Source organism: Corvus hawaiiensis, chromosome 16, assembly GCF_020740725.1.
Source record: "Corvus hawaiiensis isolate bCorHaw1 chromosome 16, bCorHaw1.pri.cur, whole genome shotgun sequence".
Classification (NCBI taxonomy): Eukaryota; Metazoa; Chordata; class Aves; order Passeriformes; family Corvidae; genus Corvus; species Corvus hawaiiensis.
In genome coordinates, this window is record NC_063228.1 from 470,837 (window position 1) to 494,674 (window position 23,838).

Sequence of the window (23,838 nt, forward strand, 5' to 3'; positions counted from 1 at the left end):
ACGACACCTTTGATTTATTTTCTGGCTTTACCAGTTTCAGTATTGCCTTAAAATTGGAATCATGGGACAAGGATTTTTTTAAGGCAGCATTTCTCTCCTACATGCTATCTCCAAGTGTTAACTGTTTTATATATTTTGCTTTAACCAACTTCCAGATAACTTCTGTGAGACTTGAGCTCCAGATTCATCACAGTACTTGGACATATCTCTGGGGACTCCAGCACATGTGAAACATGGTGGGATTTTCACATGTCATTTTGGGAATTGCTTTTCTTTTCCCTTTTCAGCACAACTTGATGTGTGAAAGCTGATGGTATTTTTGCTTGTTCTTAGTCTGGGTTAGCTGACAGCAGAGCTGTGCCCTTTCAAAGGTCAGCAGTGTAAAAGTATGCTTTGATTATTGTCTCCTGTTGCCTTCCCTCTTCATTACCAACCTAGGAACAGAAAACAAGCATTTAAAGATGTTTATATTGGAGATTATGGAATGCTAAAAGATGTCTGTTTCAGAATTACCCAGCAACATGGGCAATTCTGTCCCTCTTTGACCTCAGTTAAAAAGGAAAAATACCCATCTCAGTATTTCTAAATGCTCCTGTTTTTGAGGTCCATTGATAAACCTTCGGAGTGCTCGTAACTCATATCTGGTTTTGGAATTGTTTTGTCTGTGCCCTCAAGTACGAGATTTGGAGAAAGTAGAGGGAAAAAAAATTCTTTCCTGGTACCTGAGCCCCTGTGACAGCAGGCACTGGACCTTGGTATCTTAGGGACTTGTGCAGCAGGAACTGTAAACTGTTCTTGACTTGGGTGCAGAAGCCACTGAGCAGCTGTTGGAGAAGGAACTGCTGGGGTTTGCCAATCAGTTGCCAATTCTTGCAGCTGGAACTCTCCCATCCCCTCCCCATTGCCCCTTTTTGTGTTACATTTGCTTTAGTTTACTGAAGTTTACTGAAGAGACTTATTTCAATACCTGATTCTATTTTTATTTCAGCTCTCTAGAAAATGAGGTAATGACAAAAGTTGCAGTAAAGAGCAGTATCTCACGGTATTTTGTCTGTCACATTGTCATCTTGTGTTTCCTGAGGAGAAACTTGGGGACAGCTCTGGCTGCAGACACTGCAGGAGGCCCAGGAAGGCTTTACTTCTGCTTTGGTTTGTTAAAGCAACATCTGACAGGTGACCATGCCAGAGGCTCTGCAGCACCAGGGTGGCACATCCAAGAGTCAACTTGCGCTCAACAAGGAAACCAGGGATGAACCATCAGGTCAACAGGTGAGATCCTGCTGCTTTCCTCATGTGCTGCAGGGATCAGGGAGGAGGGCATTTCCAACCATGCAAATTCCTCGTGGCCAAATTCAATTTGGAAATGTTGGTGTCAACGTTTGGACATGCCCTGCTGTGAGCACCTGGCCCTTGGCAGTGGGAATGCTGCAGGCCTTGGGCAGAAGGAGCAATGGATGCTCTGGTGCCACGCCCAGCCATGTTCCTGTCGTGCACTGCTGAGCCCCTGCCGGAGCTGGCTCTGCTCCTGCAGAGGGAGGGAGTGGATCTGATCCCCAGCTGTGACAACAGGCAGCCTGTGCTCTCCTGCTAAGGGGCATCCTGCCTCCCCTTCCCTCCTCCCCCACTGTTTGTGCACTTTGGATGATGAGCTCCAGCTGCTGCCTTGGAGTCCACAACTGTGTAAGAACAGCGCCCAGGTGAGCAGTCCTTAAGACACTGACAAAACACTTCATTTGTTCTGCCTGGAGCTTAGGATAAACTGCAAACAGTTAAGTTTCCTTGCTACCAGTTAAATTCTTCCTTGCTGTCCATAAAAGCTTGTTGGCTTTTAAAAATAATCTGTGTAATCTTTAAGTATGATGGATATTTGGACTCCATTTATAGTATAAATAAGGAATGCTGTGGTCTTTCCCTTTTGGCTTGTTTGCTTTTATACCAGAAAAGTGTTTAAGTCTTGACTGGCTCGTTTTCAGCAGTCAAGTGAGGTTTTGGTATCTGGAAATACAATGAAAGTGGAATTGCAAAGTTTCCTATAGAAATAATGTGTATCCCAAGTTACCCCTTTCCATCTACTCACTGCAGGTCTGGCTCATACAAGCTTTGGTTGAATGTCAGGCATTTTGGAGAGAAACCAAAACAACTCAATTATGAGATCAATTACTCCTGATAGTGGTGGTGCTATGGGATACTCCATGAGTGAGTCATGCAAGGCCTGATTCTTCCATCAGTTTGTAGAATAGTCCCTTCTGAGCTATTAAATGTTCTGGAGTATCAAATTCTGCTATCCGACCATTTTCCAAGACTAAAATCCTGTGAACATTAAAACAGAGGTGTAAGTTTGGGGACACACAGCAGCTGTAATAAATGTAGTTATTTCTACTTAGTTTTAAAATAAATTTCAGTACTTGCTGCTTATTCAGCCAAGCTTTCCAACAGCTTTTCCGCTGGGAAACAGTACTGGGATAGAAAGAGTTTCTGTTGAGTGACTGTTCAAGTACTGAGTTTGGGAGGAGGGGTTTTTGGCAATTGAGACTGGAGTGAGATTTGTGAATGGGTACTGGGTATTTTAGTTTCACAACTCTCAGGTGACACAAGGAGCTGTGGTCATGGTTTTGCTGTCAGTGGCAGGGAAAGGGCTGTGACACAGCACAAAGGCATTGTGTGGGAGTAAAGGATCTCTGATTAACCTATTGGTTTCCAGCTGGTTTAAGAGAGATCCGCCAAACTCTAAAGCAAAGCTTGGAGGGTTAAACACAAAGAGGACAGAAACGAAATTGCTGTTCAGCACCACTGTGGTGTGTCAGTCACATCAGCTGCCTGTGTGTTCCCTCCTGCTCAGGAATGTCTGTACCTGTCACAGTCCAGGAGGGTGTTCACCCGGTGAGTGATTGTTAACACGGTGCTGTCTCTGAACTCAGTCCTCAGCATGGACTGAATCTGGACATCAGTTTCTACATCCACTGCTGCTGTGGCCTCATCCAGAACGAGGATTGTGGCTTTCCGCAGGAGTGCTCTGGCCAGACAAACCAGCTGTTTCTGACCAGTGCTGCAAGTAAGAAGAGGGCTGGTAAACTGAGGCTGGTAGTCACTTTTCCTTGGGGTCAGATCAGATGATTCATATGAAATTAATAATGAAAAGGTGATTGTTCCCTTTCTCTGAAAGGGTGATTGAGGCTGGTGGCACTGCAGGTAGGTAACAGCATCAAACAGCCTAAGGAAGTGAAGGGGAGGCATTGCTATGGCACCCAGAAAATTAGGGTACTTGGAACGGGATTGTGGGATTCTAAGTACTGCACAAATGCAAACCACCACAATGATTACATCTCAGAAGTCTTCCTTGGTGTCTTCTGATTTGATTTCATGCTGCTAAACAGGACAGTAATGCAGCAATTTGCTGTCTGGATGCCACTAAAAAAAACTGATTATATTTTAAAAGGAATTAGCTTCCTTATCCAACCAGCTCTGTTCTCCTAGCCCAGGGGCTGGCTCTGCCCTGCCACTCCCTTTCTGCAGATAAAGGTACCTTAGGTTTTCCCCTTGGTCAGTGCACTTATATTCCAGCTGCTCTGGCAAATCTGCAACAAAGTTCTTGAGCTGAGTCAGTTCCAAAGCTGTCCAGATGTCTGCATCAGTGTATTGGTTTAATGGGTCGAGATTCATTCTTAGGGAGCCGGAAAACAAAACTGGATCCTGAGCACAGAGACAGTACAAACAACTCCTGAAATGAATATAAAAATGAGCTCTTGGGTCCTGCCTGCTGGGTGGGAATCTGTGACTGATGTTATCTTGAATGGCAGATGAACACGGCATTTCCAACATGGAAATTGCTCAATGTCCCTCTTGTCACTGAATCTTTATAAACCCTTCCCAGCTGTTCAAGATCCTGCTCAAGGATTTTGGAAATGAGTTTCATACCTGGGGTACGACAGTTATCTTGGATCTGAGGTTGTGGAGGCCTAGTTGGGCAATATCCTGTCCATCAATTAGAATGGCTCCTTCTGCAGCTTCCACCAGTCGCAGCAATCCCACTGCAAGGGTGGATTTCCCAGCTCCTGTTCTGCCAGTTATGCCAATCTGTAAAGTGCAATGGAAAGACTTTGGTTTTGATGTTGATGGTTTTCTCACAGTTGGACAAACATGTCATGTAGCTGCTCTTGGTCTTTTGACGAGAGACAGCTTCGCATGGATCAGATCTTTAGGGCTGCTCATGATTGGCATAGCCTGGCAATGCTTTCTTAAAGGGAAGCATTTATAGTTCACAAAAGCCTTTGATGGGAAGAATAATTACAAGACTTAGCAGCTCGAACAGGGCCTTGATGTGGACCTAGAATGAAAAAGTGGAATTCCTTTGCTGTAACAAGCTGGACAAGGTGTGCAGTGGGGGAGGTGGGCTCCTGCTTTCCTGCAGCTGCCAGGCTGCCTAGCTGGGTGCAGGTGGGGGCTGTATCCCCCTGGATCTGGTCACTGCCCAGCACTGCTCACAGTGCTAGAGGAGTGGTTCTCCTACCTTCTCGTGCCCATTGATGGTCACACTGATACGCCTCAGTGCTAACTCCAAACCTGGCCTGTAGCACAGGCTGTAGTTTTTAAATTCAATCGTTCCTTCAGTGAGCCAAACTTGCCCTTGGAGTTTGCCATTCAGAGTCCAGGGTGCCTGAAGAGATGGAAGCAAACAGCAGTGTTTAAGGCTGATTTAAATTACCCAATCAAGTGGCCATACTGGAATGGGAAGCTCATGAAGATGTCTGTGCCAACTCCCTCCCAATCTCTTTGCTATTTCCAAAGCAGAAAAAGGCCTCTAACTTTCATACTGCAGATGCTGGCTTTTTACTTTATCCAAAGATGCCGATCAGATTTTCTTTACTGAAAATGGGGATGAATATTTGCTTGCAAGTCAGAGTTCTGACATTGAGTGGTTCAATAAAAAAAATTTATATTCCCCTGTAAACAGGACTGTGAAAGCGTCCTCTCTCAGGGCAACATATGGAGATATAATTCTAATGATTACAGAACAAAAATGTTTGCACTGGAGACTTTTAGCAGCTAAAAGGCTATCTAGGAGCCAGCAGTTATCAGAGAGTTGCATCTGAAGTCACATAATAAATACTCCAAATATGGGCAGAAAATGTCTCATTCCATGAGTGTTACCAAGTGAAGCTATTTTAATGGCAATCCAATGCATAACTCTCTTGAGAAAATAATGATCAGAGGTTATAAAACAAGTCTAGTCAGTTGGATAAAACCCAAATGCTGCAGTTCTTTAAAGGAAACATGACTGGCCTTTCAGAAAGGGAAAACTAGAGGTTTTTTAGGTGGAACAGGAAAGTTACTCATTGAGTTTGCAGAGATGTTCAGCCCCTTCTAATAAGGTCAGTAGTGGATTAGCTACCTCCTTAGGAGTCCTCAGGTATTCTCTCACTCTCTCCACAGAAACAATGTTGTTCTCTATTTCTGTCCAGGAGCGAACCATCCAGTTCAGAACACCAGTTATCTGCCACAAGGAAAGAGAAGCATTGGGGCAGAGAAAATGAGCTCTGACCTGTGCTTGTGAGTTACCTGGTACTTTGTGTTAGTGTTTATTTCTAAAGATCTCCTCAGCAGCTAATTATATCAGAAATTAGATTACATCAGAAAACCTTAAAATGCTGAAGTGAAAGCCAGCTCCTGCCACAGCCCCCTTCAGCAAGTTTACAGAGAGTTAAATGCTACTGACTTGGATGCTAAAAGATGGTGTAGCTGTTTCTTAAGTTCTTGTGCAACTAGTCTACAAGCACGTAAGACAGGTGCTAGAGACCTTGCTTCAGCTGCCCAGGCCTTGCTTGGACTTAAGTATAAGTTCAGGTGCAGGAGGAAGATGGCCTGTGCATGCGTTTATGAGGTTCATTCCCTAAGGGGCCACGTGCTCCAGATGCTCTGGATTTTAGCAGTGACAGCAGGATTTGGTAGAAAAGGCATCTAGAAAGGCACAGAAATAGTTCATAATTTCTTAGAAATTAAAATGCAGTTGCTTTTGATAGAGGCAAGCATGGTATTATTTCCACACTGGGTTACCTGGAGAGCACAGGAAATGGAGAAGCCAGCAGTTCCTGGGCTGAGCTGTGTCCTGCCCATGGCTGCAAACAGGGCTGCAACCAGCACGATGCCATTGCCCAGGAACTCCAGGTTTGTAGCAAGCCACCTGCAGGAGGAGGAGAGCCCAGGGCTGTTGCTGGGTGCCCTCTCCCTTTCTCCCAACACGTGATTACTTTACAGAACACTCACAGAGCTGCTGGGCAGATTTGTACCTGTCAGCAACAGCTCCAGGGAAGCAAATTCGCTGATTCTCATCCACTAGGAAATTGCTCTTTGAAATAAACCTCTGCTGGTCCTTGTGAGCACGGATCACACTGCTGCCTTGGAAAGTTTCTGAGATGTGGGAGTAGATGGGAGACCTGCTGGCAGCCTCCATGCGTCTCAGCTGGCAGGAGGTGGTGACATAGAAGTGCTGGTACAAGGGAAAATGGAAGGGAGAGACATTAGAAGGCTCATGCCTCTCAGGAGGTGCTCCACAGGAAATTTGGGAGGGCCTCAACAAGTGCAACAGTACGTGCTATCCTCATGCTACAAAACCTTATGTGCAGGTAGGAGATGGCCTTAAAAGACGAGCTAGTGTTCCTACCTCGGTTATGTCCTATCTTTATTAGGAATAACCCTGTGGTTGGGGCAAAGGAGCCAGGGTGCTCTGACCCCACAAAACCTCTACACGCAGTTTCTCCTGTAGCTGAGCCCTCTGCTTGATGGAAAACAGAAGTGAACTTGCCCTTCCCTCATGCTCAGTCTTAGCTGGCAAACATGGATATATGAAAAGTAGTGTAGGAATTCTGCAGGAAAGGAAAAATGCTTTTGGTCTTCATGTGATTTACACTAATGGTGATAAGGGATATAGCTCTAGGTAGGATTTGATTTAGACATCAGAAAAGCACAAGCCTCTGAGAGGGCGCTGGGGTGCTTCGGAAGGCTGAGGTGATGAGGGAAAGGGACTGACATTGCTCTTGCTTAAATGCAATTTGAGATGATGAAACTAATTTCTGCATGCCTTCACTCCTAAGAAATGGAAGGAGGCTTTCTGCAAGGACGTGGCTGTGCTGCTTCAGCCTCTCCTGTGTGTGTATCTGTGAGCTCCTACCTGGAATGCTGCATAAAGAACAGTCAAGGGCACTATGGCCATTGCTGCCCATGGTGTAGCCACCACAATCACCAGGTAGATCTCCAGTAAGTTGAACAAGAATCCCAGCACGGACTTCAGCTTGTCAGGGATGACAGAATCAACAGCATCCATGTCTCTGGAGAAGCGGTTCAGCAGGTGTCCGATGGGTGTTTGCTCAAAGAAGAGCATGGGGGATCTCATGACACTGCTCAGCAGCTGCAGGAAGAGCTGGTGTGAGGCTAACACGCCCCCCAGGAGGACTGCTGCTGTGCAGGCAAACCTGCCCAAGGCTGTAAGAGAAAAGGAACTCTTATTACTAGGTCTGAACAAACCCACCCTGGAGTTCTCCTTTGCAAGATCGTGATCTCCACTTAGTCCTGTGAATGCTGCACCAGTGTGCATTCAGGAAGGTGCAATGGGAATTAAACCTCTCTTTAGCAGGAATTAAACCAAGCCTCAGAGTTGCAGGGTAAGCTACTCCTTCTGTAGGGTAGTTACGGAGTGGCCAAAGACCTTCTAAGCCAGCTTGATGGGGGGCATGGATTCAGCAACTTAAATATGTGGGACAAATTATTCATTCATCACAAAATAAGCTTGACTGGGATTACTTTAAATTGTTCAGTGATATTTTTTCTTTTTAAATAGAGTGCCCAAAAGAATTGTGGCTATTCTAAAAGAAAAAGATAAAGAAATTTAGAAGTCCATGAGTTTATCTTCTTTTCTCTCTGTTTTACGTGACCTAAGCCAAGATTTAATTCAGCATGGAGAAGAGCCCCCACTTGCACTTTTATACAACTAATTTATGCTGGAAGGATGGAAAGAGATAAGAAGAAAAAAGAAAAACCTTTAGGGTTGATGCCAGAAGCCCAGGAGGCTGAAGCCCAAGGGTATGCACTTGTTTATATTCTGAGAAAACATCCTGGATATGGGGAAGGGAGGTGGGAATACAGAGAAGAATTAGGTGAGCAACTTAAACGAACCTTGAACCACTGCCAATGCACCAAAGACTCCAACTCTGAGCTCTGTGAGCTGCTGTGTCCCATTGTGCACGGGGTCATCAGTCCAGAGGCTGAGCCAGTAGCCCCGCGAGAAGGCCACGGCCTGGTGGCACGCGAAGGACAGGACGGCGCTCGCGCACAGGGCCGGGCCCGTGGCCGCCAGGTAGGCTCCGTGCACCCCAGCACTGACCTGCAGCGAGGCAAGGGGCAAAAAGAGGACGAGAGGTTGGGAGGATCAAGCTTGCTAGCAAAAAAAAGCAGCTCTGAAGCAAGGAATGATTTATTAGGGCATTTCTTGGTTATACGTCACAGCCATAGCAACCATTTTGATTCTTTGTTTTCCTCACGGATGAGTAACAAAGGCATACTTAAAGAAATCATTAATGAATGATTATTATCAACTGTTGAATGTTATGCAGTAGGCTCATGTTACTTCTGGAATGCACATAAGGCTTTCCTTATGTTAGGCAGAGGTTTTTCTGTGTTCCTGGTGTGAGAGAGAACTCTCATGTTCACACGGGGTGCTTGTGTGAGGGCCTGCTGGTCAGGAGAGGTGAGGAGACCCTTGTCTGGCTAGTGCTGTGCTTCCCTAGAGGAAAAGCTGCTCCTTTTGGGGTTTCTAACGTCTTACTCTCATTTCTTCTCAGTATAGTATGTCCTTGTCTCAGTTATAGGGCACACTTGTACAGCTCAGCTGACTCCCTGGCTGTGGTTTAGCTTAGGCAGGGAGCTGACCTGCCTGCCATGAGTGTGATATCCCCATGGAATGTGTCCTTGCCTCTACAGGAAGGTGCTGTGCTTACCCTGCCATGCTGAGTTGTCTCTGCCTTGGTTAATCCTCCACTGGTGGCTGCAGCACTGGTACAGTCTTGACTCACAGCAATGGTCTCCCTTCCCACAGCAGATTTTACTGAACCACCACTTCATTAAGAAAACAAAAATCCTTTCAATTTTTAGTCACCCTATCCATCCCTAAATTCATGCCTTTTTTGAGGGCTGCAGTTTTCAGGGCCCTCCAGAGTGACCCCAACCATTGTCCATGTTTGTCACAGTGACTGGCCTCTGTCAAGCCACTGAGGAGCAGAGGCTTAAAAGCATTCACTCTCTGAGGCTGGTTTGGGATGAGTCTGACCTTACAGCCCCACTGGAAAGTCATCAGCAACCAAATGCATCAAGGTGTGCCTGTACTTGAGCTCTGTTCTGGCTTCTTGTGAAATACAGAAGGAATATCAGTCAACTTCGACATCCAAGAGCAGGTTTTTAACTCTTTCTTGAGTTTTGCCCGTTTGCTCTTGTTATTAATTTACAGATCAATCCCAAACCTGTATCATACTCAGTAAGAGCCTCCATGTAGGCTTGTAGGGGCTTTTGGAGTAAGTTCTTCAGTGTCTGAGACTGCTTTAAGCTTACCTAAGGGGTTTCTCCTGAGATGGACCATTTCCAGTGGTGATAGTGCCTTTGGTGTCTCCCAAAGCTGTGAAACAAATGTAGTTTTTTTCTAAATGCTTTAGAATCCTGTTTTGTCCTGTATAGCCTTTGAAAGACAGGTAATATGGAGGAAAGATTCTTTTAAAATATTGTTTCTAAAGGTAGAAATATCAATGTTAGGCTTGAAGAATAGCACATAATAGTGGGCAGTAGTTTACTGCAGGATTAGTGTCTCCTAATATGGATTCAAGAACCAATTTTGAGGTGATGAGTCAGATAATTTGACAGGCATATTTTTCTCCACACAAAACACCACCTTACTGTGATTTGGTCTCTGCTTTAAATGTCCATAATAAAACAAATGGGATATGAAGGAAACAATTGACTTAATAGACCTAAGAAGAATGATTCCAACCCATCTGGGTTACCTGGAAACCCAGCACATGGCTTCTCTTCCGCAGTAATGTGCGAATGAAGAAATTCTGCAAAGGCCCCATTTCTCTGTAGAAGTTCTTGGTAGGAACCAGTTTCTGAGATCATTCCGTTCACCAGAAAAACAATGCTGTCCACTTGAGGCAAAATGTTAACTGTGTGGGTCACCAGCACACGAGTCTGCTTGAATAAAGAGGGAACAGTTAAAATTGTTCTGCTGTCAGTACTGGTATCAGTATGTCAGCATCAAATTTAGGCCTCAAAAATTCATCAGCCTGAATGGAATTAGAGGGCATTTCCTTTTATTTACATTTCTGAGCATATTTGCACAGATAACTGGAGGAAAGGACATAAAAGTAATTTTTCCCTAGATAAATTGGCATATTCTGCATTTCTAATATACAATCAGGCCTTTGAGTACACCTTACATTCTTCTTAGTCAGTCATTCTGTTTCAATACATAATTATATTCTGATACTTGCAACCAATCCTCATGGAGAGAAAGGTTATAATCAGATACGTTTGTTTTAATTGGACTTTGTAATGCAAGGAATTACCTGCTTCCTGTTTTCCTTCTGTAATGTGAAACTGAATTTATATTATGAATCCAGTAGAGCTGCCCTAGCATCTCTTCTCATGTAACTGTTTTTCTTATCCAGATTGCTTGACAGCAGGGAAATATCAAGGAATAACAAAATGCAACCAATGCAAAAAGAATGGAGAAGTGTTTAAATGATGAACATTTGGGTGATGAGAACTGTAAAGGTGCAACTGACCTATTCAAAAGTGATGGGATTAGACATCATGGTGATAGAATTTTGAAGAGATCAGGCAGCTCTTCTGAACTGTGCTAGAAGTAAATCTCAAAAGGAGGGAAGGATGATGTCAACAGAAGACCAAAGAACAGTAAACTTGCTGTGAAAGTAAGGCTGGCACTAGGCATGTAGTTTGCATGAGGATAAAGCCAGCCTTCCTTCTCCTGGGTGAGCTTCCCTGCAGGACTTGCAGGTGCTGTGTGGCCTGCAGAGGAGGTGCGTGGCCTTCCCACTGCCCTGCTGCCACTGCAAAAAAGCATTTGTGAGCCTTTGATAAACTGAGCAACCCACCCTGCTGGAAACATTTCAGGGCTCTGCTAATTAGCAACATTGTGCAATTGTTTACAGTTCAGGTTTATAGCACACCTTGTCCTTTAGTAAACCATTGGGTCCAAGAACATGTTCAAAGATGTGCTGCCCCACATGGGCATCAACAGCTGACAGGGGATCGTCAAGCAGGTAAATCGAAGCCTTCTGGTACACGGCCCGAGCAAGGTTCACTCTCTGCTTCTGCCCTCCAGATAGATTGATTCCCTGGAAAATGTATTGACTCTATTTATTCCAAAGCTACAGCATATTTCCCAACTGCTGACTCCCTTTTACACTAAGACTTTACGACTTCCTTATTTTTAAATCAGTGCATCTCCCTCCCTCCCTCCAAATAGGGCTCTTGCAGAGGCAGAGTCTCTTGAACCACTCCTCTCTCCTGCAAAAGAGCACCCAAGAACGACCTGGATGTGTTGATTTTAGTCTTAAACATCACTCATGTCTCTGATTAGGCTGTCAGAAGGTGGACTTAAACTAAATTAAATCATGGCCCAACTTCCCAGAAATTCCTGAGCACCTGCCTCTTGCGAATTTAGGTTTTTTGTGTTTTAATCAGGGCTCCCAAAGTTGTAGCTACTCAGGGGTAGATGTTTTAAGCAGAACACCTGAACTTGTAGCTACTCAGGGAAAAGTTGGCCAAAACATAAACCCAAGCCAGTACCTTTTCTCCTATTTCACTCTTCTGCCCTGCAGGGAAGGTCTCCAAATCAGGGTGCAGTGCACAAGCCTCTGTCACTCTATTGAACCATGTTTCATCCATCTCTTTCCCAAATAGAATATTATCTTCCACTGAAGCATTTAGAACCCAAGCTTGCTGGGGGACATAAGCTGCAGTGTCCTACAGAAGTGGAAGAATGTTAGCAAACTTTTCCATAAGGTCAACTTGACACTGTGGGAATCCATCTTTGAAGAAAAGCTCTCTCAGTTATGGAAATCTGGAATAATCATCACCACTGACAGTTCTCAGAAGGCTTTGCAAAATGTGAGTCTGCACTGTTACTGCCTTACAGGGGAGTAAACAGAGGTACAAGTACAGGATGCAATTTACCAGGATGCCACTTCAGCTCACTGTCAGAATGGGAAACAGAACTGCATCTTTGGAGTACTGTTCCAGCTCCTATTCCCAAAGTCCAGGCGCATCTGAGAGGTCTGCAGCACCTTGAGATAATTAAATGTGGACTGATACATACAGCCTGTGTTAAAATTCAGCAGTAAATGGGTTTTCCTCAGGTACCTGATGCTGTGTTTAATACCTTACAGTTCCTGAAAACAGCCTAATTAGAGAAGCAAATGCTGAGGGCAAAATTCACCTTCATGGTCACGCAGCCATCTGTGGTCTCCAGCTCGCCCAGTAATGCTGCCAGCAGGGAGGACTTGCCAGCACCCACCTGCCCAACCACAGCCAGCAAAGAGCCCTGGGGCACGGTGAGATCTATGCTGTGGGGAGAAGAACAGGCTCTTACACTTAGATACACTTCCTGAAAATAAATGTAATTATTATCAAAATTCTTGCTATTGTCAGGTATGTATTAAGTAAATACCCTAATTTCATCCCTTCAAAGACACCTCCAAACAGAAAGACTTCTTCATCCACATCCCCATCTGAGTTTCATACCCAGATCCCCACTCTGGAGCCAGGCTAGCCCAAAGCATTGGATGTAGAACATTCTTGAACACCAGAACTTTTCAAAGCTTTTCTTTTCTAAAATGTCAATGCCTTTTGAAATAAGCATGTAGTGATGTCATATATAACATCTGCATTCCATCTACATTTTTCACTTAAATTACTGTAATTTCATATTTGGGCAAGAAAACTGTATAAAGAAAACAGTCTCCATGTATTACAGCAACATCCAGATACAGGCACCTTCCCATTTATGTGCTCCTCAACATAAAAGCAAGATTATGTTTTGTCTGATTTTATAATTTTCAGAATTCAACATTGAATAAGAAGCAAACTCGGAAGCCTCTGGATATTCTACCCTGGTTTCACTTAGGCCCTGAGGAATTAGTTCATTCAGCATCCCCTGACCTACAGAATTGAGAGATGACTAAGGGTAAGTCTGTACCTTCTAAGACAAGGAGAAGTTTCTTTGCTCCAGCAGAAAGTCCCATTTCTTATGGTGATACTTGTCTGTGCTAAAACATGAAGAAAGACAGACCACTTGTAAATGCAAAGGTAGCTACAGAAATGTCCCAATTTATGTGATTTTATGTTTCAGTGTGTATTTGTTACATAAAGTGAACCTTTATTATGAAAAGAAGGGGTAAATTACCAGACTAGATTTCATTGTTAGAAATAATGAGGCCAGAGAGATAGTGACAGTAAGGGGCAAATATTTTTCTCTTGACTGTGGTAGACACCCTGAGTAGAGGCTGAACAATGGAAATTACTCCTCTTATTAGACAAGAGCACTAACATAAAAGCTCACCACAGCCAGAAGTGCTCCTGCGAGAGCTCTCAGGATTCAGTTCTTCCAGATTCAGAAAAGCTGCTAAGCGGTTTAAGGAAACTTTGGCCTGAAATGAAGCAGCACACAGAAGAACGTAAGATTTAGAGTAGAAAGGGAGCAAAAACCCAAAGTGAAGGCTCAACTTGAAGACTCACTTAGAATATTGAGTAGGTGCTATGCTGCAGATGCTGTAGGCTTAGATGGGCCAAAGGCAGCTCTTCCATATGTCACCTGCCTTTATTTCCACTTAGCTTAGCAAAAACCCCATATCCTTCCCTGTGCTTCTGGTTCAGTGAAATTGGAACTTTTTCATCCAATCCTTCCTGCAGTCTTTCCAGTGATTGCTTCTGTACCTGAAAATCTGTGACAGTCTTGGAGTGTAAGAGGGAAATAAATTTCCTAATTTCTTACTGAACAATGAATTGCTTTTCTTTCTGGCTTGGACTAGCAGGGTTTCTATTGATCCCCTATGGAGATTTTGCTCCACCTATTCTGATTTCTGTGATTAAAAACAGAACTGGAAGCCCCTCTGAGATCTAATGGTGCTTGTGCTGAGCTAGAAAAGACTTAGGAGTAATTCTTGTTGACTAAGTTGTTAATATAAAGGAGCCCTTCTGAAAAGCAATGCCACAAAGTACCTTTAGCTGCAAGCCCTTGCACTTCACTGTTTCACAGTGGCAATTAAATAGCTGATGTACAGAGCCCTAAGAAATCCCTACTTTTACCTGTTAATGGGGATATGTAAAAAAATCTCTATGGCCAAAGGAAGAGAAACAGGGCCTGCAGCTAACCTGGACAGCAGCATTGATGGAGAAGGGCAGGAAGGAGTGGGCAGTGTTGAGGATGTTGATCAGTGTTAAGGACACAAAGGCTTTCTCAGCATCCAGCACGTGTGTGTTGTCCACCAGGGTGTAGACAGCAAACATGACAAATGTGATCTGAAAGGGAGCAAAGGAAAAGAAAACCATTTGCTTCAAAATGGTCCAAGGGCGACAGGCCCTTCCTTAAGACCCTGGGGCCCATTTGGTTAAATCCAGGCTATCACCTCTAGGTGCCTGTCCTGCAGGTACCACAGGCACAGGTCTGGCATGTTGCTGACAGAACCAAGTCTCATCATTTGAGGTTTGCTCTGCTTTAAGGAGGTTTTGGTGTGGCAGCCACAGCAACTCCTGTGACCTCCAGCTCCTCCAGGCAGATAAAATCTTTAGCTGTCCATAGGAAAAATCTGTCCAGGCAGAAGTACAAAGAGAAATAGAAGTAACAGCACGTGTTTTATGTAGGAAGGTGATCTGCTTACCAGGAAAGTTGATGAATGGAAAGAAACTAGGGATGCTGAGAAGAGAATCTGAGATCTTTTTAAGGCCTGAAGTTCTTGCTTTCGGATTCCAAGCACTTTCTCCATGAAGGTTTTCTCCCAGCCATGCAGTTTGATTACTTTGATGTCACTGAGAATGGCATTGGTGAGTTTGGCCCTCTCATCCTTATGCTTCATCTGGGTTTCCTGTAACAAATGTTTGAGTTTTATCATTTAATAGGTTGAATGTTTAATGGTGCAATTATTTTGAAGAAAAATACCTTATTCCTGCCTCCAAATCCTGAATAAATTTCCCTGCAGTTGAGCTGTGTATACTGTTTTGCTTAGGAATCTTCCAGGCTGGGAAATATTTTACTTTACATCTTCAGAGCTTTATTTTTACTGGCAGTACATAAAAACAACAGAAAAGTAGGGCAAACATGGTAAAAGGCTGAACATGGAAGACCTTGCTCTAAATTTCAAGAAACTTAGCAAGCTTCAAATCCTCCTATGTTACTTCAGTCAAGCATGAATAATAAATATAAGCCATCACATAACTCAGTAAACCACTTCATTTTCACAAAGCAAAATGTACCTGAAACTGACTCCTCTTCTTGGTGATCACAAAATTCAGAGGCAAAAGAAAAAGGAATACAGCAATTGCAGTCAAGGCAGATGGTCCTAGAAGCTGCCAGGAGAGAAATGGAAAGAGAAGGAACTTCTGGTGATGACTAGGAAAAACTGTTTTTCATTCCCCATGCTCACCTTCCCTCCCATTTGAGCTTGTGCATAACATCCCTCTGGCTAAGCCTTTCCCCTGATCTTGCCTTTGCCTTTCCTGGGAGTTGTGCTCCCTAAGCACTGTGGATTGTTAACTCTCCAGGCAGGATAACGCCTGTCATCAGGCTGTGCTGAATTTATTTGCTCCCTTGTTAGGAACTAGATCAGTGCTGAAGGCAATCCAGAGGCACGCTGGCAATTCAAGCCATTCCCGGCTCTTCCCAACCGTCCTTGGGTGCGTTCAGGACATCTTGTGGCTGCCCTGAGTAAGTGACCCTGGACAATACCAGGTTTTCCTTAAAAAACAAACCCAAACCCTCAACAAAATATTCTTGCAGCATAAATAACCCAGCTTGTCTGCATTTACACCAAGGTGAGATGAAATGGTGGCATTATCCTGTGCCATTAACTTGGGACAGCTCTTGGATCCCACGGTTCATAATAATCGTGCATCAAAACTTGTTTCTCACGGGTTGGTTACGTCTCCCTAGGGATGGCTGGACAGGGGAATGCTGGTGTACACAGAGCATTACAGGTATTGTCTACACAAATGGTCTGTGAACACCAGCAAACAAAGTGTAATTATGCTCCAACCACATTCAACTTGTCAACGTCACTAGGAAAGGGATGATGACTTCTCAGCAGTCTGCACCATGGCTACTGGTTTTCACAGTCACAGCATCCTGCCAGGCACGAGGCACAGTCCATCCTGGGTAATACAGGAAAGTCTCAAAGGCCTCTGGAAAGCTCCTGTGAATCACCTGTCTCTACACTGCTCATTCTTCCATTTACCAAAAACAGGGACTAAGAAATAGGGCTCTGTACTGCTGAGAAAATACCACACATTGATTAAAAATGGATCTTTTAGATTACCATCCACTACTTCTAATTCAGGTTTTGCTCTCTCCTTGCTAAATTCCTTAATACCGATGAAATTCAAAGTATCCAATACCCTTTTTGAATGTCATGTAACTTTGCTTTTCAAGCTGTTTCAGTGATCTTCTGGTAATCAGGCTTCAGGATGAAGTACGTCAAGTTGCTATTTCAGAGCATTCCCCATTATGTCCTGGAACTATGCCAAGGAGCTGGCACTGGACTTTTAGCGTGCACTGGGCCACCAAGAGGTGACAGAGGAAAATCTGAAGCAGAAGTTTTATCAGTCAGATTCATTTAACTATACTCACAGTCTCCTAAAAGGGACTGAATGCTGAATACACAGGTGAGAAGATGAACTGAAGGATCAGGCGAGGATTCTATACCAATAAAAATATTTTTCAGAAAGAAAAGTGAATGCACCACGCTACAGAGCTGCAAAAAATATGGCAATTTCATGTAATTCAAGCCAGTAAGTAGAATTCTGAAATCTCCTTTTTCCTTTCATATTTAGAATAGAAGGGGATTGATAAATACTGTCATATTTTACCTGCCACAAGAAGATAAAGCAGGTGATAATCCGAATAGGGGCCAGCCAGGTCCCATTAAAATAGATAATCAGATCCATTAGCTTCTGCACATCAACAGATACCAGATTAACAGTTTCACCGATGGTTGCTGCTTTCCTTGAGGCATTTGACATAACTAGGATCTAGACAGGGCAAAGAAAAGACATCATCAAACAACAGCTTTGGTCCAAAAGTCAAACAACTTTCTTTTCCTCATAGAGAACAAAGAGGGAGAAAAATATCAAATCCCAGGTATTGAAACCATGCTGCTGCCTGGGCCATGTGACTTCACTTTGAGATGAAGCATCTACTCCTTTTCCCCAACCATCATATACAGCATAAGAAAGTTTATGTTGATTTTTGCTTTCCTTTTCTTGGCTTTTCCTTCAGAGGGAAGCTCTGAAAAATGTATCTGCCATGTACTGTTCAGAAATGAATACAGGACAGCTACAGCCTAAAACCAGTTTCTAGTGACATCTCCCCTGATATTGCTATGAACAAGGTACAACATCATAACTACTAATATAGAGCTAGAAAAAAGCAAAAGTAAAAAAAGGATCTGCACCCTCACCTTCCTATACACAAGCCCTGTTACTGCAGTTCTCAGCCTCAGCCCCAGAACAAGGCACATGTACATGTAACGTTGCTCAAACAGAGTCTGGAGACAACCCAGCAGGAACATGCTGAAGGCATAGAAATAACCAAGCCAGCTCGGTGCTGCCTGATCTTCAATGAACTTCAGGAAAAGGCTGCAAGACAGGAGTAAAATGTTGCTGAATCTTCAGAATTATCAGACACAAAAAATAAACTGGCAGAAATACCGGAGATCTTTCTGTATTCTCTCTGGCTGAGGTTTATCAGTAGATAGCAGAAGAACTGGAACATATAATATCCCGATTTTTGAAATCCAGCCTCTCTTGGTTTTGAAGCAATCTCTGATCTCAGCATCCTCTCAGGGTAAACCTCATTTTCAGTGTTAAGGATGGCTCCTGATTTTCATGAATTTGTCAGAAATATGCAAAGTGGTAGCTGTAATCTAAGGGAGTAATTGACATTTCCAGAACTACTTCTAATCTTAATGACTGAGAAGAGATTTTGCCCTTGAAAATATAAGGTACTGCAGGTTGGTGTTGTACCAACAGAGCCCACAAAGCATTTTATCAACTAACAAAGCTATTTAAGATGTGTAGGATGCACAGCCATGCTCTTTATTAGTCAGGGAACATACAGTCTTAAGACTACAGCAAGTGGCAAGTGGTGTGATATACAGAACCATCAAATAACTCCTGTTCTAGTAAAGTTGTCAAATGGCTTGGTGCATCCTGTCCTTCCCACTGTTGGAGTACAGCAGTGCAGACAGTGTGCACAGCTTCACACAGTGGCTTTGTGTCTTTTCCTCCTGCCTTGACAAAGGGCTCAGCACAAATGACACCTGAGCTCCTTCCATCAGCAAGAGCAGATTTTGAAAGGTCAGTGTTTGTGTGTCTGTGGGTGCTGACACACACATCTCTGAGCTCGTGGACACGGCAATCTTGTACATGTGATAGAAATACATTATAAATGTGCACATACCTCAGTAACTTTGGGGTGGAGAACAGGAAGACATCACAGATAACTAAGCAGACAGTGCTGAGAAGGAAGTAAGTTCCAAACATGCTCCAAAACATTTTCAGTAAGGGCCCGCTCTGACTGTGCTTTGATTGCAGTAGAGCCTCTGTCTCTTCAGCTTCTGCTATGCCAGTTTCACTTTTCTGACCCTTTTTAAATGTAGCAGACTCCATTTTCCTGAAGGAAGAAACAATGGGAAAGCTACCTACAACTGGAGAAAGCTTGGGAAATTTGTACTTTCAAAAAATCACTAAATATCTCACACTGGGTCTCATACCATGTTCAGTATAAGTGCTCATCAAAAACTGATTCCCCTCACAGAAAGTTAGTTCTGTGCTTCCAAGAATGGAAGGATGTTCTCCAGCAGATTTTAACACACCTTAAAATCAGATTTTGCACAAAGGCACTCACACACCAGTACCTGTGAGTGTATTTGCTTAGATCATCTAGAACTACCCAGCTGAGCCCATGGTGTGCTCTCCAGAGCAAATACTCACTGCTGGGTTCTGCTGTGACACTTCTTCCACTCTCTTTCTGCCCAGGCAACAATTTCTTCAGAGGAATCCTGTTTCCTCACTGGCCACAAGTCATGCACCCCCAAGGCCTGCTGAGAGCCTTTCCAGAGGAGCCTGGAGGACACAGAGTGCAGTCAGGGGAGCACAGCAGGATCTGTGGTGTGCGTAACACTTTCGGAACATGGGGGCATTAAGGCAGTGCACACAGGCACTGACAGCCTGACAGTACTCAGGGCCGTCCTGTCCCAGAATAAACATGAATGGCCAGGAACAGCAGTTTTGCTTTGAATCCCTAGGCTACCTTCTGTCAGCACAATGGGGATTTTCAAGTCAGCCTTAATTTCTAGTCCATACTGAGAGTCTTGGGTAGTGGAGGACAAAATTCAGTTTAACTTTTCTCTGGGCTCCATGAAATGCAGATGAGACCTGATCACAGTGACAGTAGGCCCAAAGAATGTGATTGTTCTGCTTCTGAATGCTCAGCAGCACGCTGGCCCTATGCCCTCTTCACTATTTTCCCCTTTCCCAGCATTTGTTACAGCAAGGTCTGGCAGGCAGAGAGGGCTGTGGTTGGTGTACAGTGATCTTTTGAAATTGATGAGATCTATTTCAAGATTGGGAGGGCACTGGATGGGTAGTTGGGAGACAGAGAATTATCCAGAATCACAAATCTGCGTTTTAAACTCTTTTGAGAAAAGTAAGTTAAATTTTTATAATTTGATTTTATGAGAATACCTCAAGCCCCTAGAGAAATAATTTAAATCCTCACTCCATAAGCTAACTCAGGGGCTGAGATATTTCCTGGCTGCCATCTACATCCTCTCTCATCTCTGATGCTGTTGTTTTTTTCTGATATTGTAGCAAAACCATGTCTTCTGTTTTCTTACCCAGAGAACCACCAGTATGTGATTTTGGAAAGAAAAGAGCTGCTGGCTTCTGGGCACTGATTCTGATGGGAGAGAAAACATGTGTGATATTTATATATAGAAAAGGGCATGCATCAGATGAAGATAGTTCCCTTCTGGGCTTCCCCAGGAAAATCAATCAGAGTTATCCCCTCTCCCTATTCACTGAACCAGAGTAAGTGTATTTTGGAGTCTCAATGGGATTGGGAGATTCTGGAGAATTTGACTTTGCATTATGTCTCAGATGTAAGAACAAAGAATGTAATTCTTCATACCCAAAGACATTTATTTTCTTAAGCACAGAGCTTTTCTATACTCATACCACCAACAGAGTACTGCAGCACAGGAGAGCAGCACCAGGGGAAGCAATAGGAGCCCTATCCACTGGTTTCAGTGACAAGAAACATGAGTATGGATAGAAGGTTTTTAGTTTTGAAAAACTTACATAGAGAGACAGTGCACTGCTATCCCAAATTCTGCCAGTTACCTTTTAAAACTGTCAGCTTTTTTACAGAATGATGCATCTTACATCACCCAGATACTCATGTGCCTGTGTATCCCCATAAATTTAAAATCCTGTTGCAGCAATGAAGCAAATCATTAGGAAAAGCTGCCTTCTACTTACAGGATTGTTGTCAGCTTCAGAGAAGAAGGGAGGGTGATCAACTAAGCAGAATAACACAAGTTCTCCTAGCACCAGGCCAGCATAAAGGTAAGTTGTAACATGGTGGAAATGGTCTTCCAGAAAGCCCTAAGGAACAGAACACTGGTGAAAATGAGGCAAGAACCTTCATGTTTAACCAGCAGAGAAAGAGCTTCTCATGTTCTACCTCTGCAAATAAACATCCATCACAAATATAGTGTCGTCAATCATTTTTCTCAGCACATATTTTAAAAGAGGAATTTGATTCTCCCCCTTACAGTCAACGAGACAAAAATATCCCTGTTGTTTAGAGACTTTGTAGCCCTGCACATTGAAGGTATGTGATCTCACTTACTTTTTCCAGGGCATGCTGAATTTTGGAACTAAACATCACAAGTGCAGCCACAAATGAGAGCAGCCAGTAAATCAATAGGACCCCTGAAGACTGGATGCCCATCATTCTTTCTGCTTGGGTAAGGAACAAGGCGAGGACCTGTGAGGAAGTACAAGTTTGTCCAAATAAATACGTGGTACTGGAATGTCAGTGTTATCAAATCAATGAATACAATAGAGAAAAATCAGTTAGCTTCTTGCCCAAACATTTCAAGATGTTCAGAGTTGCAGTATTGTTCCTAAGAGGCTAAAACTGAAAAGCTTTATGTGCAATTTTGCAGTCAAGAATGTCTCCAGAGAAGGCAAATAAGAAAATTACAATGGGGCCAACAGGCTGGGAGGATTTAGGTTAGGCAGATGCAATGACAGAAGGGGAGAATAGGCACTTATTCATTGAACAGAAATCGCATTTCACTCTAAACCACACTAAATCACATACTATGATTATGAGAAACGAAATCTTGTCTCGTTGTTGTGAGACCTCTTTCTAAACCCTACTGAAACCTCCTGCCAGGTGTGCTCTGCCCACAGGTCTGCCCCAACTCCAACACCCTGATGTGTCACACAGCAGTGGTGCACAAAGTGCATCCCCAGCCTTCTACTCCCCATCAGGCAAACTTGTACTCAGAGATAGCGAGAACCACAGGAAATACAAAATCTGTCCCAGGAGGGCTAAGCTTGGCTATGTGCAGACAAACAAGGGAAGAATTACCATTGTGATTCCCATCACAGCAGGACTAATGAAGAATGCTGAGGTCCGTGGGATCCCTTGGCTTTTCTCCCACACCATGAAGAAGACATTAGAAAAACACACTATTACCAGGATGAATCCAAGGACCTGGGGCAGAGACAGAAAACACACACTGGAATGAACTGAAATGCTGGGACAATCAACCAAACTGAATGATCCAAGCTGCCTGGGCAGTAAGACTGGAGAGGTGGAAGATCAGGTTTGGGACAGAGAATGTTATGGGAAGTGTCAGGGAATCAAATGCAAGTACAGGGGAGAAGATCTTATGACAGATCTTCCTAAAACTTTACTTGATTTATACTGACCTGAGCTGGTAAAAGTAAAAAAAAAACCACAGAGATGGATCATCAGGAAAGAATTAATGATTTAAAAAGTTAAGTTCTGCATCAAGGTTGTGACAATGTTAGGACCAAATCCCATGCTTCACCCTTACCATTTTGGCTTTGAAGATGTGGGACATCCTGATGTAGCCTTTGTTTCTGTGTCGAAGATACAAGTAGTAGAAAGGAAAACAGATCCAAAGATAGGCACAAGGGATCCAGGCAATGATGGAGCTCTCGAAGCACCAGGTCGTGCTTGGGGCGTTTGCAGGCCATGTCTGGTTCCAGTCCTGAAACAGAAACAATACAGAAGTGAAGGACATGATGCAGAGCAAGGCTGGGGAAAGGAATCCCATGACGGAAAGAGGAAGCAGATAATGGCTCGCAAACTATTACGGGAGTTTATCAACCTTAGGGATGGAAATCTGTGTGAATCCGGACTGACCGACTCACTAGAACCCTTTTAAAGGGATTTCTGTAGTGGGTCCGGGCCGCGTCCTCGCTCGCAGCTCATCACGTCTACTGCAGCTGGACAGTCTGTCCGGGCGAACCCTCGTCCCGGGGAGGCAAAGTCCGCGGCACGCCGCAGCCCCTGCCGGAAACACGGCTTCCCGCACGGCGGAGCGCCGGCCGCCTCCCCTGCCGGCCCCGGCCCTCCGGCCTCCATCGCTCACTCACCCGGGGCCCGCACAGCGCAGTGCCCGAGCCCATGGACCCCCTGCCCGGGACCCCCGGCCCGGTGCCCGGCGCTTCCTCGCTGGGCAGAGCTCCGATCCCGCCGGAGCGACTGCGCAGAGCCCCGGCCCGCCCGGCCCGCTGCGGCCAAAGTCCGGCCGCGGCAGCGGCAGCGGCAGCGCGCTCCGAGGCGGAGCCCTCGGGATTGCCGCTTTAGGCGCTCTCTAAGCACAGGGTCTAGGATAGAAAGGAGACATTGTTTATTCTTTCCACAAATCCAGCACGCCAAGGGGGTAAAAATAACATTTTCTGATATAGTAAAATTTACATGAACACGCCCATCTAAGACATATTCTCCACCTATCTCATGCATATTTATGTATCTGGCGTAATTTAACACGCTGCTTGAAACACAAAATTCTTTTCTTTATTGAGCAACTTCTGTTGTAGAAGTTACCTGACCTTAGTTACGTTCACAAATGGCCAGAACATACAGGTTGAAGACGACAGTCTATTTTGTTGAAGTGACCTGGCATCAGCTACGCTTACAAAGGGTGCGAAGGCGCAGCCGGGGACGGATAATCCCGGGACGGACACTCCCGGGACGGACAATCCCGGGACGGACACTCCCGGGACGGACAATCCCGGGACGGACGCTCCCAGGACGGACGCTCCCGGGACGGACAATCCCGGGACGGACGCTCCCAGGACGGACACTCCCGGGACGGATGCTCCCGGGACGGACGCTCCCGGGACGGACAATCCCGGGACGGACGCTCCCGGGACGGACAATCCCGGGACGGACGCTCCCAGGACGGACACTCCCGGGACGGACGCTCCCGGGACGGACGCTCCCGGGACGGACAATCCCGG

General features: G+C 44.6%; 1 protein-coding gene and 1 long non-coding RNA gene across 7 annotated transcripts; one reads left to right on the forward strand and one right to left on the reverse strand.

Moving 5' to 3' along the window:
- Positions 1–1,907: 1,907 nt before the first annotated feature.
- On the reverse strand, positions 1,908–23,118 carry ABCC6 (ATP binding cassette subfamily C member 6). 6 transcript variants are annotated; one of them, XM_048320466.1, is made up of 31 exons: positions 22,969–23,117; positions 22,404–22,580; positions 21,932–22,057; positions 21,182–21,319; positions 20,809–20,934; positions 20,166–20,227; positions 19,261–19,392; positions 18,728–18,940; positions 17,727–17,904; positions 17,137–17,298; positions 15,529–15,621; positions 14,937–15,140; positions 14,431–14,577; positions 13,619–13,706; positions 13,256–13,325; positions 12,497–12,623; positions 11,848–12,024; positions 11,226–11,393; positions 10,041–10,224; positions 9,595–9,718; positions 8,988–9,105; positions 8,167–8,374; positions 7,166–7,476; positions 6,285–6,484; positions 6,052–6,178; positions 5,390–5,491; positions 4,508–4,654; positions 3,916–4,074; positions 3,524–3,690; positions 2,852–3,046; positions 1,908–2,310 (listed from the first exon to the last, which is right to left on the reverse strand). In XM_048320466.1, the coding sequence occupies exons 1-31, from the start codon at positions 22,999–23,001 to the stop codon at positions 2,202–2,204; spliced, it is 4,572 nt and encodes a 1,523-aa protein (XP_048176423.1). In that variant the 5' UTR covers positions 23,002–23,117; the 3' UTR covers positions 1,908–2,201. The 6 variants fall into 6 exon arrangements, with proteins under 6 accessions (XP_048176423.1, XP_048176424.1, XP_048176427.1 ...); XM_048320467.1 differs by having other exon boundaries at positions 9,595–9,658; positions 22,969–23,116; XM_048320470.1 differs by lacking the exon at positions 22,969–23,117 and adding an exon at positions 22,736–22,878.
- On the forward strand, positions 19,386–21,365 carry LOC125334044. Its single transcript, XR_007207056.1, has 3 exons — positions 19,386–20,358; positions 20,811–20,895; positions 21,191–21,365. It is a non-coding gene; the product is annotated as an uncharacterized LOC125334044 (long non-coding RNA).
- Positions 23,119–23,838: the final 720 nt, after the last annotated feature.

What these genes read in the sequence shown, in the direction of transcription:
- ABCC6 (XM_048320466.1), bottom strand. Translation starts at nt 23,001, where the DNA reads ATGGGCTCGGGCACTGCGCTGTGCGGGCCCCGG. An exon ending in TTCAGCATGCCCTGGAAAAA is followed by an intron (nt 20,935 to 21,181) that starts GTAAGTGAGATC and finishes TCTGTTCCTTAG; the next exon opens with GGCTTTCTGGAAGACCATTT. An exon ending in TCCATTCATCAACTTTCCTG is followed by an intron (nt 14,578 to 14,936) that starts GTAAGCAGATCA and finishes GCTCCCTTTCAG; the next exon opens with ATCACATTTGTCATGTTTGC.